The 19,656-nt window shown below is 46.3% G+C and overlaps 1 protein-coding gene across 3 annotated transcripts in view; it reads left to right on the top strand.

Moving 5' to 3' along the window:
* Positions 1 to 406: 406 nt before the first annotated feature.
* Positions 407 to 19,656, top strand: part of tsc22d2 (TSC22 domain family 2) — a 33,290-nt gene continuing 14,040 nt past the window's right edge. The window contains exons 1-3 of one of the 3 annotated variants that reach the window (XM_079530494.1): positions 407 to 2,932; positions 16,158 to 16,232; positions 18,012 to 18,236. In XM_079530494.1, coding sequence (XP_079386620.1) covers positions 1,095 to 2,932; positions 16,158 to 16,232; positions 18,012 to 18,108 — 2,010 coding nt within the window. In that variant the 5' untranslated portion in view covers positions 407 to 1,094 and the 3' untranslated portion in view covers positions 18,109 to 18,236. Of the gene's footprint in view, positions 2,933 to 16,157; positions 16,233 to 18,011; positions 18,237 to 19,656 lie in introns of those variants that run through there. The other 2 variants (XM_079530492.1, XM_079530493.1) reach the window with 2 other exon arrangements.

Consider the following 19,656-nt stretch of genomic DNA (forward strand, 5'->3'; position numbering starts at 1 on the left):
CAGTGTTTTTTATTAGGCTATTTATTATTATTTAACGATCTAACCATCCATCCGTCCGTCCGTCCGTCCGTCTGTCTGTCTGCCTGTCTGTCTGTCTGTATCTGCCTATGTTTAATTTTATTTGTTTATTAAATTATTACGGTAGTTAGATATACAAATAAAAACATTCTTCAGTTGATTTACCTGCAATGTTTTAAACTGTCTTTAAAACAGTTTAATTGTACATAACAGTTTTCCTTTAGTTTTCTTTTCCTATTTTAACTCATGCTTTACTTTGGCAATGTAAACGCAAACGTTTCCCATGCCAATAAAGCCCCATTGAATTGAATGTGAAATTGAGAGGGGGGGGGGGGGGGGTATTCTCGATATACATGTACGCAGATATCGTGGCGCAGGCTACCCACCATGCAGCGCGGCTGCATACATACACACATAGCCATCTTGTCAAGAGAGAGGGGAGGTTGTCGCTGTTCAAGAATCTCACTTCTCTCTGTAGTGTGTGGGTCATTTAAAACACACGTTTCATATCGAATTTTTAACACACTTGGCTTCGTGACGAGCGTCACTCCCGGGGAACTTGGAGCTCGAAAACGGCGTCGGTAGAGAAGAACAACTTGTTTCGCAAGATGTCTTATGTACTTGTCCCGACGTAGGGGGAGTGTTGCAGCCAGCCAGCAGCAGCTAGCCATCCAGCTAGCTGGGTGAGTGGAGTGGAGGGCTACTGGGCCCCACGCAGCTCCTGCAGCTGGGGGACACACTCTCTGCGACACCGGCCCTCTGACGCCGGGGGACGGAGACCAGAAGTCCGCGTTGACAACAGCTTCGGATCGAATCTTTTAGAGGAATACGTGTACCGTAGAAGTGTACTGACTGGGTCTGGCGTTATGAGCTTGTAAAACGCAACAGGAGACCGAGAGGAAGAAGGATGGCGCAGACTCATCTTGATTACAGTTAGGGGGAGAAATAAGTAAAATAAGCTTCAAGTCTGTTGTTTAATACGATCTGACCTTTATTTTTTTCAAAGCCGATCTTTTTTTGCTTTGACTGAGGAGGACGCCCGTAGCCGCACGGGAGTTGTAAACAAGCCTGTCAAAATGTCGAAAATGCCGGCCAAGAAGAAGAGCTGTTTTCAGATCACCAGTGTGACACAGGCCCAGGTGGCTGCCAGCAATGCCACCGACGACACGGAGAGCCTGGACGACCCGGACGATTCCCGGGCCGAGGACGTCTCGTCGGAAATATTCGACGTGACCCGGGCAGACTACGAGCCGGTGTGTGACCGAAGTTCGTCCGAGGAAGCGCTAACCTTTAACAATGTGGGGGAGCCGCCGGAGCCACAGACACACATCCCCCAAGTTGGTCAGTTGTCTGCAAGTCAGTTGTCGGGCAACCCGAACGGGACCTTTCGAATAGTAGCAGTGCTGGGCCCTGCTCAGGGTGTTCAACAGGCTCCCGGGGCGCATATCACTCAGCCTGGGGCCATTCAACCACAGCCTGCACTGACAGCGGGTGGTGGTGGGCCCACCGGTGTGTCAGCGAGCACGTCCCAACCAGTCCCAGCAGCGACTAGCTCATCTCACTCTTCTACCACCACATCTACAACAGTGAGTTGCAGTTCACGTTTCAGGGTCATTAAACTTGATCACGGTACCGGAGAGCCCTTCAGGAGGGGCAGATGGACTTGTACAGAGTTTTATGAGAAAGACTCGGATGGCTCCATAGTAAGCAGGACTGTAGATAGCATTAGGCATGCCACTGCCACCACAGTGGATCCCAGCATAGACCGGGACAGCGGACTGGGCCAGACGGGGGGTTCGGTGGTTACCCCAGTGGCCACGTACTCGGGCGTGGGCTCCATAGCAGATACTTCTCTCTCTGCCTCTCGCATGCTGTCAGTGGATGCACTGCAGCAGCAGCAACTCCAGCATCAAACCTACAGTGTTGTGAAACCGGGTGGGAGTGGGACAGCCACGCAGAATGCTTTCTCCAGCTGCAAACCCACTGCTGTTCTAGCACAGCAGCAACAGCCTGCAGTGGTAGGTCTCCAACCCTCCAATGCACAGACCCTGCTTCCTATCGGGCACAACGGCTTGCCTCAAGGTGGTGCCCACCTGCAGAAGTCTCCCGGCATGCCCCCCACGGGCCAGCCTGTGTCTTACCCTCCTCAACAGCAGCAGCAAATGCTGCAGCAGGTTCCCATGACACACCATCTGACTGGTCAGTTTCCCAGTGTGCTCATGAACCAAACTGAATACTATCAACAGCCCCAGCCTGCTGTGCAGACCCCCCCTGTAACCAGCCTCTCTGCAGGGGCACAGCCAGGGGGAAAGGGCCCTTCACCGGTCATGACCCCAGCAGCTTCCATACAGAGGCAAGTTGTAGAAATGGCCGGAGCTTCAGGAGGAACCTTACTTCCTGGCCAGACATCATCTGGTCTTCTGCTGCAACAGATAGGTGGTGGAATGTTAGGTGTCGGAGGATCTACATTACAGCTGATGTCTGTGGGTCAGTATGTCACCTCTGGACAGCCCCATGGCCTCCACGCCACGCCTTCCGGCGTTCAAAATGTGCCTGTCGGAGCAGCGAGTGCTGGTGTGCCCACCACCATGCCTGCTGCTATGTCCAGTGCCTCGAGTGCAGTCATGCCAATCTTAACCTCCTCCCCTCTGCCTGTGGGCCAGCAGTCTCTGATGCCCCAAAGCAACATGCTGGCCCCTGGGGGCTTGGTGGGGCAGGGCCTCCCCATGGCTGGATTTGTACCAGGGGAGGCTGGCAGCGGAAGGAGGTTAGACGGCTTGGCCAGCCCCCAGCCCCCTATCGCCTATGGGAAGGACCTGATGAAACCTCTAATCCCTGAAAGCCTGCAGCTTGCCACACCAACCGTCAACAGCCTGTTTGGAATATCCATACCTGTCGACGGGGATGAGGACAGGTAATATTCTCAATATTAAAGGCCCTGGTCACTCATACAGGTGTTTTCAGTTTGTATGTCTGACTACTACTCCTCATTTGCCTTGGGAAGTATCTCTTTAAACATAAGTTCATACCTTACTGACATTTCACCGGGGTATATGATGGTATTTGTGTAAAGCAAACAAACAAAATACAACCAAGTTATTTTAGCATGTATGACTTTGTCTAGCCTACAGTGAATGCTGTGTGTCTAGTGTGAATGAATTATTATTGCAGGGTTTAAATGGTGCATTTATATAGCACCACCTTTTATCCAAAGTGCTTTTCAATGTGCATAATTGCATTCATTCACCCATTCACACACATTCTGACACAGATGGTGGAGGAAACCATGCAAAGGTACCAACCAACCTGCTCATCAGAAGCAGTTAGGGGTTCAGTGAAACCTTCCGTTTCCCAAGCGGCTTCTCTACCTCCTGAGCCACTGCCATCAGTTTAAAAACGTATGGCTCATCGAATAATGAATAGATATTATAGGAAATTGACACCCTTCTTCCACAGATTCAGCTGGCAGAGCTGATGGTAGTTGTTGCTGTGGCAGTACAACACATCAGTGTGCTGAACAGAGATGTATGGGTGGTGCACTGGTGACTAATTAACTGCGTTTGTAGTTGGAAAAGTAATCTTAAAATAAAGTTAAATATCGTTGCTGTCAGGCAGAAACCTTATCTCCACATTCGAACACCCCCCCCCCCACACACACACACACACTTGATCATACAGCGCCACACAAAAGCATTAAGTAGCAGTTCTACAAGCTTGAAAACCTTTGAGCTTGCCGATTTGCTACTTTTGAATTTGAATTCTGAAAAGTAACAGTTTTGGATATATGAGGTTTACCCCCGACAGAGACGATATGTGGCATTATTTTCACACAATTCCATATCTAGTCATATTTAACTGATTAGCAGAAATGGCCAGCCAATAATTTATTTTCTTTTTTGCATCCAAAATATTCATCTGCTATCAGTTACAGTGATCAGTTTAATAGAAAGAAGAATGTCTGTATTTCTGACGGTATTGAAAATCATTACCTTCTGGTATACTGTAATACCTTCATAACACCCAAGCATCTACTTCTCTAGGGCTTTGTGGGTGTGCCAGACTGCACAATTCACCAAGTTTGACTGACAGCTCCTGTTAGCTTTGCTGCACCTTTAAGAGCAAGGCAATTTAACTTGTTATCATTGTTTTAGGCCCGTAGGTTTTTGTGACTTCATAAATTTGTCAGCATAGCTTAGCTCCACCCAGCGTCAACCTGACTAGAGATGTAATCAGTAAGAGTAACTGAAAACACCTGTGCGAGTGTTCTAGTGCCTTTATAGAGGCTCAGAATCTTAACATTATTATCCGTCTTCTCTTTTCAGTTCAACAATCATATAACGATTTAATATATAAGGCCTGGTTGTGTTTGTTCCAATTGTCTACTCTATTGCAATGTCTCATCATGTCGTATAACGCAATAGACATGGTATTCAGGCATACACTGTATTGCAGATGTGGATAAACTGGTTATGGCAGGCGCACTCCACCAGTTGCAGTGAGCACAAGAGGGGTGGGTCTTTGTGTGTGTGTGGACTTATTGGACTACAGTGCCAGGCATGGCTCTCTGGAGTTTGTTTTGAGGTGAAGATGGCAGAGAAAGAGACGGACAATACAGGATTGCTTTTCTTCCCGCACCACCAAAAAGATACAATGAAACCCTCGTTATCAATGTTTTGGTTTTGCTCGTATAGCTGGTCAGACAAACAGGGGCCTTTCCGCTCAGGCCCAGGCAATACGGGGAGGGGAAGACAGCCAGAGAAGCACAGGGAAGGGGAGTGAGCAGGGGGCACACACACAGGAAGGAAATATAATGTTTGGTGTTGCTCTGAGTCTGCAAAGAAGGGCATAGTATACCCGTTTCAGGAAAAACACCCTGGCTCACCCCAGCACAGAAAACAACTGGCTCAAACATCCAAACATAATGTTAATTCTGTTTGTGTGTGGTGTGGGTGGAGGGGTGTTTGGAATTAGAAGCATACCCATGTTGTATTGGTTTCAGTTTGGTTCCTGTAGCCTCATCAAGTCATCGTCGCCACAAGTTTATCAGCTCCTCCTTTAACTCCCACTGGAGTTACCCTACCCTCTAAAAGTGATGGCCTTGGTTATAAACTTCAAAGTAAACGCCTCTTTGCTTTCATTTCTTGCTACTTTGCATCGAGCAAACTTGGCATTCCATTAGCCTTAGGTAATCTGCAGAGTGAACATGTGCTTGACCTTTTAATAAGTTAGCTTAGCTGCTGCCCCGTTTAAAGTCTTTCTATGGCATACATGGTGGATTCTGTTTGAGAGTGTGTTGCCACATTTGAATGATATCATGGTTTCCACTCCCGGCCCCCTTGGGCTCCCCTCAGGAAAGTGTTTATGGGGGATTTTAGGGGATTGGCTGGATTTAACTGTTGATTGGCTGAAATGTTGCAGTTCCGCTGCTCATAACTCTTTCAGGCCCACCTGATTGCGCAAGCCCCATCCTGCGAATATGTGAAAGGATGACTGTACACCATCGCTGACGATTTATGAATGAAATTCTTGTTTATCATCTATCTTGGACTCGGTTCAAGTCAGTCACGTTACAATGTCCAACGCAACCGGTCACTTTGATAAAACAGTGAGTCATTGCCAACTAGCCGTGCAGTTCACTTCACACACAAGCGCACATGATAAGTGACGTTCTAATTGTACTCCCTCAGTGCAGTTGAAAGGTGCGATTGCATTCGCTTCCTCTTCAAACGCACATCTTTCAATTCCTGCGCGCGTGCACGGTACAATGCACAGAGCGGTTGGCAGCTGTGAACGGAAACAGTGAAATGCCTCAAATCTCTTTGTGGTTTCCATTCAGTCTTTATAGACCAGAATATAGAGTGGGCCCATGTACAGCACGCATTGCACGTCTGTCTGTTATGTCACATATGGATTTTATGTTAATTTTTTACCAGCCTGGCCTATTTTCTCTAAGAACATTAATGGTATAAGGGATTCAGTGTGTTGCGGCCTGCGGGAGCCTCCAGTGTGGGCTACCTGACCTGACCCTGTCGTGTAAATACAGCATGGTCATATGTGTCGTCAGATATACATACTTATGTACCCAGTGAGACAAGTCATTACAAAATAAAAGTACTGCGTGCTATGTTGGCTACTGACTGGTCAGAAGTACCCTCTCCCAGGCTGATAAGAGTAGCACTCTCTTACGACAGCAGCTGGGGCTCTATCTGACCGTGAACAGTGGTCTTTCCAATGTGCCCCTACTCTGCAGATAAGGGCCCTGTGGACCGGGCGTGTCAGTCGAGCATGTTTGTCATCACGTCGTGGCCCCTGCTTCTCCCGAAGCATTATCTTACACTAAACGTTACGTGGTGGACAATTCCATTTAGGGCGGTGGTTGTCAAATTGGGGTCCTGGGAGCCTCAGGGGTCCTAGAGGAGGTTCCAAGGGGGTCCCCCAGCAAAATTAGGGGCAGTTTAACTACTTTAATCCTATTTGATACAATTTAAAAAAGTGACAAGCTCACACTGACTCGCATCGTGAAAACAATCTGAAAATGTTAGAATGACTTTGAACATTTTTAACAACACAAATCACACGGTACAACCCTTACCCTTATGGAAACAACAGACTGCCATTGTTGTGTAACTTGAGGTAGACTCTTTGCATTCTAGACATGGGGGGGCAAGACCACATTGAATTTGACGCCAGATCCCACGGTGTTGGCTGGCATGACTGTGGGGCGGGGAACACTTTGTCGTTTTTCTCAGCACTGTCGTAGCATCAGCACAGGCTGTGTGCCCTGCTTGTGTCTCTCTTCACCTTCGGACTGTCACTCTTCGTGTGTGTATATTCTGTAGACCAATACCCCTGCATTTGACTGACAGGTGAGGCATGGCGGTTCCTCATGTATGGTGTTGAATGACAAGTATGTCCAGCGCTGAGTGAGGTATGCTCAAAAGTGGAGGAAGATGTATTAAAACTAAAGATGTATTAAAACTAAATCGCTCTCTCTGTTCCGGGGGGGGGGGGGGGGGGGGGGGGGGTTCACAGAGCAGCTCTGCTCCATGGCTGTGTTCTGCCCTCCTCCCCCCCCCCAGGGAGCAGAGCTGCTCTGTGAAACCCAAGGACTCCCATTGAAAATTAATTGCGAGCTGCTCTGCCCCCCTCTCCCCCCGGAACAGTCTAGCGATTTCGTTTTAATAGTGTGTACGGGGCCGTAGAGTGAATGAAACTCGCTGAGCTTGACTTGAGATTCTGTCTCACACTCTCTGTCCTGTCTCTCTGCCTCGCTCTCCCCTTTTTGTGTCACTGTCTCTCCCCCAGGGCAGCTCTACCTCTCTCTCACACCTGCTGTCTCGTATAGCAGCTTACCTGTGCTCTTTGTTTTATTCATCAGCGTGGTGGAAAGCTTTCTTTTAGTGCTTCACTAAAAGAATTATTTATTTATTTATTTATTTGCTCATCCCTCGAGTTGTAAACTGGCATTCTCAGCTCACAGTAAACTCTGGGTCAGCCCCCCCCCCCCCCATCCCCCCCACACACACACACACACACACACACGCCGATATACCCTGCAAGTGATTATTGCAGAGCGATGGTAGATTGATGACGGAGTTGGTTTGCCCCGATGTCCTCATGCTTTGAATTTGATACTTTTTCAGCCTTAATGCTTCCCAGATGGCTCCGAACAACACACTCTCTAACGTCAATGCCCCCCCCCCCCCCCCCAACCTCATTACCACACTGAATACAAATAAATAGAAGCAGGGGTACAGTAGGCTAATTCAGTGGGTTCCCAACTTTTTATGAATTCAGGGTATCACTTGAAAATCGTGAAAGCAGCACGGCCCACCCATATGACCACTTAACATGTCAGCCGGTTGCCGTGTTTGGGTCAGATGGGTGGGCCGTGTGCATTTTGTACCAGGGCATGTTTATTTGAATGATGAATCAATCCACAGTATTCCTTAAGTTATTTATCCTTTTTTACTTTCTTTTTATAACATTAATGATATGATATCAATACAATCTTAGTGTCTTGCCAAATATTTGGGGGCCCTGATTTGCAATATCCCCACAGCCTCCCATGCTGCTGAGCTGCTTTGTTCCCAATGACATAATTGGTATTTTTTGAAATGTCAGTTGCTTATTATTTAAATGATCTTCTGCCCCTTGTCGCATGAAAGAAAGAAAATAAAATAAACATTGGCCCCTAAAGGTTTACAGCTTAATTGGGCTCATTAAAGTATTTTTATTTGTCATCCCAGTAGCTGATTATGCGATACTCATATTGTTCTCACAACTTATGCAAGCTGTTGTGGAATCTGACTCCACAGAAGGGGGTCTTTTCTTGGATGAAGGGAGGCAGTGACCGATGCTGTGAATTGAAAGACTGTGTGCGCATGTGGAGAAGGGGGTGTGTCTGGGTGTGGAGGAGGGCTCGATCTTGAGTGTGTGCGTGTGCGTGGTCACAGTCATTCTGTCTCTCTCTCACTCACACACGCACGTTTTCTTGTTGAGGAAAGTTGGAGTACGATGTGGTGTTTTTAGAGCAGGACTGCCAACATTATGCAGCCCTTATATTTAATTTCCTTAACAATGTGTGTGTGTGTGTGTGTGTGTGTGTGTGTGTGTGTGTGTGTATGCATTTGTGTGACACTGTAAATGTGCACACAAAAAGGTCATTCCCTCTCTGGGGGGGGGGGGGGGGGGGGGGTGTCCTTCTGTATCCTGTTTTGCTGGAGAGAGAAGAGACGGGGGTGATCAGGGGTGGAGGAAAGACGAAACGCTCTTAGACAGACAGACAGACAGACAGATAGGACCCCACATGACATTCCTCCCCAGTTTTATATGTTTACATCATGAGACATTGCAGCCAGAATGTGTCTGTCTGTCTTTACCCCCCCCCCCCCCCCCCAGCGTACTCCATTGGCGGGGCCTGTTAGTATAATAGCAGCAGTGCTGCAGATGTGATTCCCAGTAAGTAATCTACTGCTGTTGAACTCTTGTGTACATTTTGTGTGCATGCGTTCTTGCGCGTGTGCAGCTATTAAAACCTATCCAACATATCCAGTATCCACCCCAAGTCTGAGCTTTTAATGCTACTTTAAAAGGAAGGTGTGTATTGCTATAGGACGACTGCTTCTGCCAGTGTGTCATTATATTTTCCACTTTCATTGCCTTCCTCCCTCCCTGCCTACCGTATGGAAGACTTCTATTGTTCAGGCTGAGTGACAGCGGAGCGTACAGACTCCCCTCAGTTTGTTTAGTTTGGGTTTTCTTTTCTTCCTCGTCTTTGTTCTTTGTTCTCCTGTGTGAAATGTACTTCTTACCAGGGATGTACTGTACCCATGTTGTTACATGATGTGATTCAATGGGCTAGCTAGGACAATATGGCAATATGGATAAAAGCAATATCACATGATATCTCTGATCAAATACCTCAATATCTATATTGTGACGATGATGGCAATTTCCATTGCATGCAAAGTCTTGTGAGCTTGTCGATCTGCAATCTTTTGACCATTTCTGGCAAATTTTGAAAGAATAAAATATGGCTTGAGTGATTACACATTACAATCGCCCAGCCCTATGTGAGGCTGTTTGTTATCATATCCTATTTAGGTGACTTGGTGATGTGATGTTTGCAGGTTGCTTTATTTCAGTAGTACAAGCCTTTTCATGTCAAGCACCCCCAGATTTATGCTCACAACCCGCCACGATGCATTGTGAGCTTGTAGATTGTCTATTTCCAAATAGCCAACGTACATTGGGTGAAAGTGATTATACAGATTTAGCTCAAGGACCCCCACTTTGAGAACCACTAGTTTATTTGTCCTTGGCCTAGCCCTAGTGTCTTATCTACAATATCTAGCCAGATCTGACAGGAACTCAGTAGGTAGGTCTCCCTGTCACTGATACTTTGGCCATCACTTCCTGCTGCTTAACTCAGACAGGTTTTTTGAAGATCACGGTTTGAGCCGCATTCTGTGAACTAAAGTTTAAGGTTAAAGGCACACATTGTTTTCTTGGTTTGACTCATACCACATGTTAGACCATAATACACACGGCAGCCATTTTGCTTTTTCGTCATACTCGAGGGGGTTTCCAGTTCCCACACGCCCAGTATTGCGTGACGACTAAATGACCGCACAAGCAGAGCTGGGAGCTATCGTGATATGAGACTTGATATCATCTGGGTAGGGGTTATCAAGTTATTTAAAATTATTATTTTCATAAAAAACAAAATAGCTGATCTACAAGTCAGCCCACAACGCATTGCAGCATGACATGTTGAGAGCCTGTAGATCTGCTAACCTTCAAAGCCATGTACATGAGCTCCACGATCGGTTATGTTTTGATATAGTTTAAATGATGAAAAAATACATTATGTATAGGGTGAATTTCCTGGTCTCAGAGGCTTTAAATTAAGGTGATACAATATTCAGAAATGTTTAACCACTACGTTGCACCACAGTGCGCCTGTGTTAACAGGTCTGGAACTCTGAGAGTGTACAAATGCAACCGATCAGGTTTTTTGGGACCGATACCGATCACAGATGGTTTTTCTAATGATCAGCCGATACCGATAGGTCCGATACCGATACTGATCTTGTGAAATGTTGCAAAAATATCAGTTTATCCAGATAGGGTAAATTGCCGATCACAGATAGGGTAAATGCCGATTACCGATCAGAGTGAATATCGGCCGATATGGCCAATCACCGATCGCTGGCCGATTATCGGAGCATCTCTAATAGACCCTTATGGGTCCATTTGTACACTCTGGGTTAAATGAACACCAAAGTATTTTACAGTGCCAAAAATACATGCTCCTACCGACGTCGTAAAAAAAAACTTGCCGTTCCGACAGGCTTACTATATTTTGGAGAGTCAGAGCATCTGGGGCTGCATGAGTTCTGAGACCGCCCATCAGAAGTTCTGAATGACATGTCATATCGACCTCCTTTCAGAAGAAAAGTTTGGACGTCCGGTCATCTGTAGGGGCATGTATTGGCCCCTTGCACTGTGGCCATGTTGGAATTTGATGGTGTGTTATTGGTTTGGGGGGTGGGGGGTCTCTCTGAGCTCACTCTCCTCCGTCTTCTGCCCAGAACCTTGTTGAAGGAAGCTCCCACAGGGGCAGGCTGGAATCTAAACACTGTTGACCTACTTCTGCTCTGGGTCTGATCTGATGGATGGGGGCACGGGACCCCGGAGGGGCCTCAAGGACCCCACGGACCCCACCTGAGAGAGCTTTCAGCCCTGTCCCTCTGACCTCTCTCCCCACTGCCATTCCACCTAGCCAGCATTTGTTCTTCCTGCTTTCTCCATCGCTGATCGCCTTTCATGTCCACTCCCCCCCCATGACTATTAAGGCGGAGGGTTCTAGGGGGTCCCCAGAAAAATGATTGATAGTTGGGATTGGGAAGCAAATGGACCCTACAGGTCTGTAAATCTGAGAGATTTTAAATGGAACCAAATGAACCTTATACAGGTCTAACTCAGACTTTTTAAGTGAAACCAAATGGACCCTCAACAGGTCTGTACCTCTTGAGAGTTTATAAATGGAAGTTATGGGGGTGTGCACTAGCCTGGCGCGGCCAGACTCATAGCGAGGGTTCACTGATGTTTCCTGAATCTCCGCTATGAGGCTGGCCAAGCCAGGCTAGGTGTGCACTGCAGTCTACATGCATATCAAACTGGGGGGTCCTTGAAAGTAAAAAGGTTTGAGAACCAGTAAGGGTATGTTAATCACACTGCCAATTCTTGGCCTATTCAGATGAGAATCGGATTTGTTTGATAAGTCTGAAGAGCAAAAAAAAAAAAAGGCACGAAAATACACATGGAAACTGGAAAGAGATTTTTGTGAATCGGATTTGAACCACATTCCTAGTTGGTTTGAAATGTGATTCATATCTGATTCATAAAGATATGGCTCGGTCAGGTGGAAACCTCATACCGTATTTCCAAAACTGAATTAAAAAGTAGCAGATGGCACGCTCAAAGCGCGTTATGAAGCACCGCGTTGCAACGTTGCGTTGTGTCGCGTTGTGTGACAGTGTGACACTGTAGTATGATCAAGTACTAAGTAGGGGCATTCTTTTACGAAAAATCACCAAAAGTTTAATTATGTAGATTTATGTAGTTTATGCCCTACAGCAGCGATGTGTCCCTTACTAAACTGAAAATAAGACTTTGTCCCTTACTAAACTGAAAATAAGACTTTGTCCCTTACTAAACTGAAATAAGACTTTGTCCCTTACTAAACTGAAAATAAGACTTTGTCCCTTTTACTAAACTGAATAAGACTTTGTCCCTTACTAAACTGAAAATAAGACTTTGTCCCTTACTAAACTGAAAATAAGACTTTGTCCCTTACTAAACTGAAAATAAGACTTTGTCCCTTACTAAACTGAAATAAGACTTTGTCCCTTACTAAACTGAAATAAGACTTTGTCCCTTACTAAACTGAAAATAAGCAATGTATTCCGACACGTTGTGAGCTTATGCCTTATGTATATATGTTACACTGGCTGCTCATATTGACATACCGACTTCCTGTTTCTTCATATTGACATACTGTTTTCCTCTTTCTTCATATTCACATACTGTTTTTCTTGCTTTTCGAATCTCTATTCTTTTCTCTTTTTAAAAAAAAACTGCAAATGATGGGGAGCTTGTGTCAAAGAATTTCACCCACTTTTGGACTACTGCTATCCTGTCATGAGTCAGTTCATATGATGATTATCGACGATGTCTGAATACACAGGTCTGATCAACAGCTTGGACAGTCACACACCTAAACAGAATTCTTGAGAAAAATTGGTCTTGCCCGCCCCGAACGGTATCTTTCATTTATTTTCTCGTTCCGTTCCGTTCGTCGATCGATCCTCTCTCCGCCGTCTCCCAAATGTTGTGTGCCGTTATGCTCTGTGCTCCCCAGCCCACCCTCTCATCCATAACTACTTTCCTTCTTCACTCTCGATGAGACCTCTGTCACCACCCCACCCCGCCAACCCCCCCCTCATTTTCTCTCCATGTCTCTCGAAAAACCCAGTGGCTTTTCACGTGCCTAAGTGGAGTTATCAACGTCATTAAGGGCAAGGGGTTCAACACTCTGAAACCAAACTGATTACCCACACGGCTGGATGAAGGGAACCCAGTGTGTCATCGACCAAGCAAGAATGCCTCTAAGGTTATTCTGGTCTGCTTGCAGGAGGGGGGGGGGTCATCACTGCGTTTGCTCAGGCGTATTGTTGCGTTCGGCCCGAACATGTGCAACCATTGGTCTTGTCTTGTTTGCTTACATACCTGGAAGACAAAAAAGAATGCTTGAGCTTTTAGCTCATCTGTGTGGTTGGCTGGTTGCCCTTCGTGTCATGATGTCGCCCACGTCTCCTCTCGCCACACTCCCCCTTTCCAGGTTTATCGGAGGAGATGGTGTTTCCCCCTTTGCTGCTTAACACATTGACGAGTCTTTTTTTGTAAGTTTTTACAAAGAGGTTCTTTCATACATGGATATTGACACGTTACAGTTTTAGCGTTACAAAGAGGGCCATTGAGAGCCGGGGCCACGGCTACTCGAAAACAGGGGAGGATGACTCTTCTAAGCTCTGACCTCATTCGAGATGAGGCACTTGTGTCCAAGTCATCTGAGCTCGCTGATGTCTTCTGCTGAGTGAACTCTCCCCCCGCTAGGTCTGAACCATAAGACAGATAGAGTGTGTGTGTGTGTGTGTGTGTGTGTGTGTGTGTGTGTGTGTGTCCGCCCCCCCCCCCATAAAGCTAAGCAGAGGGAGGGAACAGGAGGGCCTATAAGAGTGTTTGGTTATGAGGTAATGTGACAAAGGAAGGCTGTGCCAGAGATTTCTAGGAAAAGAGTCCTGGCTTCGTTATAATATTCACATTGTGTGTGTTCACATGCGCATCCACCTCCTTGGCGTGTGTGTGTGTGTGTGTTGGCTTACCACACCACATGTACGTGCATATGCAGTGAGTGTTCACAATTTGTATGTTGGCAAGAAAGGGAGCAAATGGAGTGTGTGTGTGTGTGTGTGTGTGTGTGTGTGTGTGTGGGGGGGATTTATCCCCCTTCCCGACATATATCCTCTGGCATTAGAACACAGTGTACTTGTGGCCTGCAAGGCCCCCATAGTCAGCCCAGGCTTATAGGAGGTAGGCTAATGTTAAACATGTGAGCCAGCCAGCCAGCTCTTCATCAACACAGTAGGAGCACTCTCTCCTCCCCAAGTCCTCCAGACCTCAACACTCTCCTCCCCAAGTCATCCATACCTCAACACTCTCTCCTCCCCAAGTTCTCCAGACCTCAACACTCTCCTCCCCAAGTCCTCCATACCTCAACACTCTCTCCTCCCCAAGTCCTCCATACCTCAACACTCTCTCCTCCCCAAGTCATCCATACCTCAACACTCTCTCCTCCCCAAGTCCTCCATACCTCAACACTCTCCTCCCCAAGTCATCCAGACCTCAACACTCTCCTCCCCAAGTCATCCAGACCTCAACACTCTCCTCCCCAAGTCATCCAGACCTCAACACTCTCCTCCCCAAGTCATCCAGACCTCAACACTCTCTCCTCCCCAAGTCCTCCAGACCTCAGTCAACACTCTCCTCCCCAAGTCATCCATACCTCAACACTCTCTCCTCCCCAAGTCATCCAGACCTCAACACTCTCTCCTCCCCAAGTCCTCCAGACCTCAACACTCTCTCCTCCCCAAGTCCTCCAGACCTCAACACTCTCTCCTCCCCAAGTCCTCAACACTCTCCTCCCCAAGTCCTCCATACCTCAACACTCTCTCCTCCCCAAGTCCTCCATACCTCAACACTCTCTCCTCCCCAAGTCATCCAGACCTCAACACTCTCTCCTCCCCAAGTCATCCAGACCTCAACACTCTCTCCTCCCCAAGTCATCCAGACCTCAACACTCTCTCCTCCCCAAGTCCTCCAGACCTCAACACTCTCTCCTCCCCAAGTCCTCCAGACCTCAACACTCTCTCCTCCCCAAGTCCTCCAGACCTCAACACTCTCTCCTCCCCAAGTCCTCCAGACCTCAACACTCTCTCCTCCCCAAGTCCTCCAGACCTCAACACTCTCTCCTCCCCAAGTCCTCCAGACCTCAACAAACTACCGCAGCAGCAGTTGTACAAGTTATAACAGTTAACCGTGGTTCTCAAACTTTTTAATTTGAAGGCATTGGTAGGCAACAGGCATCATTAGGACCACAGATCCCCATAACTCTTGAGCATGTACAATCGGAATGAAATCGACCCATAAAGGGTCCATTTGGTCGCATGTTTGCACTCTCGGACTTACAGACCCGCAAGGGTCCATTTGGTTCCTAACTGTGAATAATTTCCAGGGACTTCCTCGAACTCCCTCAAAGGACCCCTTGGAGGGGGGAAAAAAACAAACAAGTAAAGTATTGTTTGTTTGTTTTTCATTTTGTCGTTACTTAAAGAACGTGTCTGTCATCTATTTTGTCGGGAAGCATACCGATGTTTGTGAATACAGTGTATATATATATACCCGGAATGTGTATGTCAACAACACACTCAAGCAAGCCTCAGGCAGGCTCTTTAACCTTTTAAACACTTGAACCCCATACGGTTGACCGGAGTCCCCCAGGGCTCTATACTAGGTTGTTTTCCGTTTTCTATTGTGGGGAAAGCTTTTGCTGAAAACAACCGATCAACGAGCATGTCCATCGGCTATTTTCTGCGAAAGTTTTCCCCCCAGACTATGGACCCTGGGGTTTAAGTGGTTAACCTTTAACCCTCTGTGAACAAACGTGCTGCAGCATCAGGACTACTGGACTATAAGCCAGGTTTAAAGGCTCTCCCCCCACCTCCTCCCATCCATACCACCCCCGCACCCCACCCTTCTCTATTTTGCGAGTGGTCATGGAATCTGCCAAGTCTTTCGCAGAATCCTAATGGGTACAAGGCCGATCGCTCAGAGTTGGAGCCCAGTTGAAGGAAAGACTTCGAGGAAACCGTTTATGAGAAATTAACCCCCCACCCCCTCCCCACTCACCCACCACCACCATAGCCTCTTGTCTTGACTGGTTTAATCTCCTCCCACTGTCCCCTCCTCTCTCCTCTCCTCCTTCCTGTTTTCTCTGAATGTGGTTGGTACAGGAACCCCTCCAAGGCTTTCTACCAGGCCTTCCACCCTGGCAGCAGACTGCGGGACTCGAAGGCCCACAGTGATAGGTACAGTAACTGGATCAGATTGGGGCCGGACAAATGCCTCAAAGTGTGCAATAACAAACGTGTGGGGGTGTGTGTGTGTGTGTGTGTGTGTGTGCTCAGTGCTCAGTAGCCAGCGAGCTTTGCTTTTGTCCATGTGCATGGATGGGATTTGGAAACTAAAGCCTGGCAGCGAGGAAGTATTGGCCAATAGACTTCGCAACAGTCGCTCTTTCTTTTTCTCGTGGTCTCTCTCCCTCTTGCGCGCTCTGTCGCTTTCTTTCTGCCACCTTTCTTCCCCCTGTAGCAACACAAAGTGTCAACTAAGTGTTGTTACAGGTGTGCCGAAGGGAACAAGTTGTGTTGGACCTGTCCCTCTCAGCTGCGAGTGCTTCAGTGTCTAACGAGTGCTTGCATGCTAACAGTAGTCCAAGGCACTAGGGCCTTCACACACAAATGTGAGCAATATCTTGTTCCTGGCACGTCACCATCTCAACTGAGTCACCGTTTCCCGGCAGTGACTAGGCCATTGAACTTCAGTCTTCAAAGGGCAAATCAGACTTCTATGTCTATCTGAAATTAACAGGAAAACCACATGCATACCTCTGAGGATATGTGTGGCTACTGGCTAGTCAACTAGCTAAACGGTTATACAAGTGCCGCCTCTAGTCCCTACTAAACGTTCACTAACTACTAGTCTTATCAACTTTCTTTTCTTTTTTTTAATATATATTTTTGGGGTCTTTTTTGCCTTTTTTATTGATAGATTACAGTAGTTTGACAGGAAAGGGGGAGAGAGATGGGAAAGGGGTAGACACGCAGCAAAGGTCGTCGGGATCGGGACTCGAATTACCAGCCTAGGTGCCTGGACCGCTCGGCCGGCCAAGGCCGTATCAACTATTTTAATTTGCCAAACGCTTTTATTCTGCAAACAGATACTCGTTTTGAAGTTAAAATCCCACATCTCACCTTCTTCCTGAAGTGCTCAAGGTAACATTCACCCATGCCATTTTCAGCACTGTAAAGTGGAGTCTGCCAGGCTCACGGTCATGGGCTCATGGGCGGGGCTACTACCTTTCCCAACGTAAACACACCAGCGTGCAGCCTATTGGCTGCACACTCCGCGAATGTTTGCTGGAATACACGTCCACACTCGGTGAAGTGAGAAAGGCCATTTTATTTATTTGATTGTGGGCTGGTTTTACTTGCCAGGTTTACAAGCCGATCTACAAGCTCTCAACAGGTTGGTGTGTTGTGAACTTGTTTTTGGACAAAATCATTATTAAACCGCTAGGGAAATTAATCGCTACACACAATCCTTACATAGCTCTGTCAGGTGTTTTTACTGGTGCATTACCTGGCCAGCTCAAGGGCGGAAACGGGCTCTCAACAGATGACCTCGCCCCTCAGCACTGTAGCTTTAGTGTGAATCAGGAGCTTTGAAGAGGGCTAAACATTCTTCAGATTCCTAAAAATGAAAAGGGAAGCACTTGAAAGTTGAAACCATATTGTGGGTGACGGGAAATGAAACCGTTTTGTTTTTAGAAGAGAAATGTTCAGCTGACACACCAATCACCAGCCACTGAGGAACTGTACACACAATTTCATAATCGTACCAACCATAACTTGCTCTTTCTGTTGTAGCTTATATAAGTTCCATCACCACAGCATCCATTTCCACCTGTCAAAAGTAAAAATATGTCTGGGGGTTTCATGTGCCTTGTTGTATGTCTTGTCTGAGGTCGTCTCATTCTCTCTCTCTCTCTCTCTCTGGGCTATGCCGTGCCACCGTACCTTAACCAGCTTTGAAGATGTGGTCGACACGACGTTGCTGAGTGCTGATTGCAGTGTGCTTCACTTCCGGTTTCAAACGGTGATGTCTGTGGGCATGGTGTACTAGTTCTGCCAGAGGCTGGGTTTTGTTAAAGTAGGCAAAAAGATGAGTAAGGACTCCGGCGGCAGTGGTGTCAAGTAACTAACTAAGTACATTTACTCAAGTACTGTCCTTGATTTTGAGGTTCTTTAATTTGAATTGATTGTGATGTCCATTGAATATGTCTTCTTCTCCACTGCATCTCAGAAGCAAATATTGTACATTTTTCTCCACTTCAATTTATTTGAAAACTTTAGTTTCTAATTATTATTACATGAACCAATTAAAACGGCACTATGTAACTTTTATTAATGAATAAAATGTTATGTAATTTCGTCCAATCTGTATAGTAGTGTATACTATAGTAGAGATTCCCTGCTCTTTTATTGAGACATGTAGATCGTGTCAAAGGTCCTGTCTCACCTAGACACAGGATCTGATACAAATGTTGACCTAACAGTCAGTTCAAGATTCAGTTTATCCTCTGAACAAGTAGGCCGGCTCTTTTAGCTCAATGTTCATTTCAGCACTTGCACAGGAAACCGGGTTAAAATCCGGGGTAGAAGAGGAAAGTTACATAGTGCAGCTTTAAGCCCTGTTTTATACTTCAGCTATATGAAAAATGGCAGATCTAAATGAGGCCTTGGGGTTTGGTGCCTTGCTCAAGGACACTTAATGATAGAAGGAGCTGGGAATGAATCTGAACTATTTCCATATAACCACAGAACCACTCTACGTCTGAGCCACTGCTGTACTTATCATCATTTTAAATGACTTTATATTCATAATCTTTCAGTGACTTTTAGTTTACATAAACATTTCATTTCAAGTATCTGATTGAAGTATTTGATTATTATGTTTTTGGAGCTGATAACAATTGAGTTGAAGCATTAACCAAATTGTAAGGCCAAGATTGACGGCGTTCTTTTGACGGGGTGTTCTGTCAACCTTGTTATCATACACGAACGCAATCACATAAGCGCAGAAGAATTTTGCTTATCATATTTTGGTCACGTGATTGAGTTACTGCCATTGTGTTAATGTGTTTGTGTTAAAAGCTGGTGTGAAGGCCTCATAGGTAGCAGCCCCACCTACGGTGCCTTTAGCATGTGGCCAGGGCCAGGCCTTACTTGTTTGAGCTTTGAGCTCACTTTATCACATGCCCCAACGTGCTAAAGGGAGAAAGCCTTTCGTTGCTGTCGGGTGGAAAGCTTTTATGTCAAATTACTTTTCAGGAAATGAAGAAAAAAAATGCATGTTCCAATGCATCCAATGTAGCTCTTAATACTTTTCACTAGTTCAATATTTAGGAAGCCTACACAGACACACTTAAAGGGATATTTCACTTTAAATTGAAATAATTTCATCGTCTACTCAGGCTTATGTGAATACCCCAGACAGTTTTTATGTTGCTTGATTCAGTATTTAGATATATTTTGCTGCTCCGCCCCTTCCTATACAAACCCATTGTAACTTCAAACAACATTTTAACCATGATAGATTCATCAAAAACCTGTCCTTTTTTCTGATGACTAACTGAAAGGACGGGTGTTTTCGTGGTTAAAATGAAGGTTG

This window comes from Electrona antarctica (assembly GCF_951216825.1).
Source record: "Electrona antarctica genome assembly, chromosome: 19".
In the NCBI taxonomy this organism is placed as follows: Eukaryota; Metazoa; Chordata; class Actinopteri; order Myctophiformes; family Myctophidae; genus Electrona; species Electrona antarctica.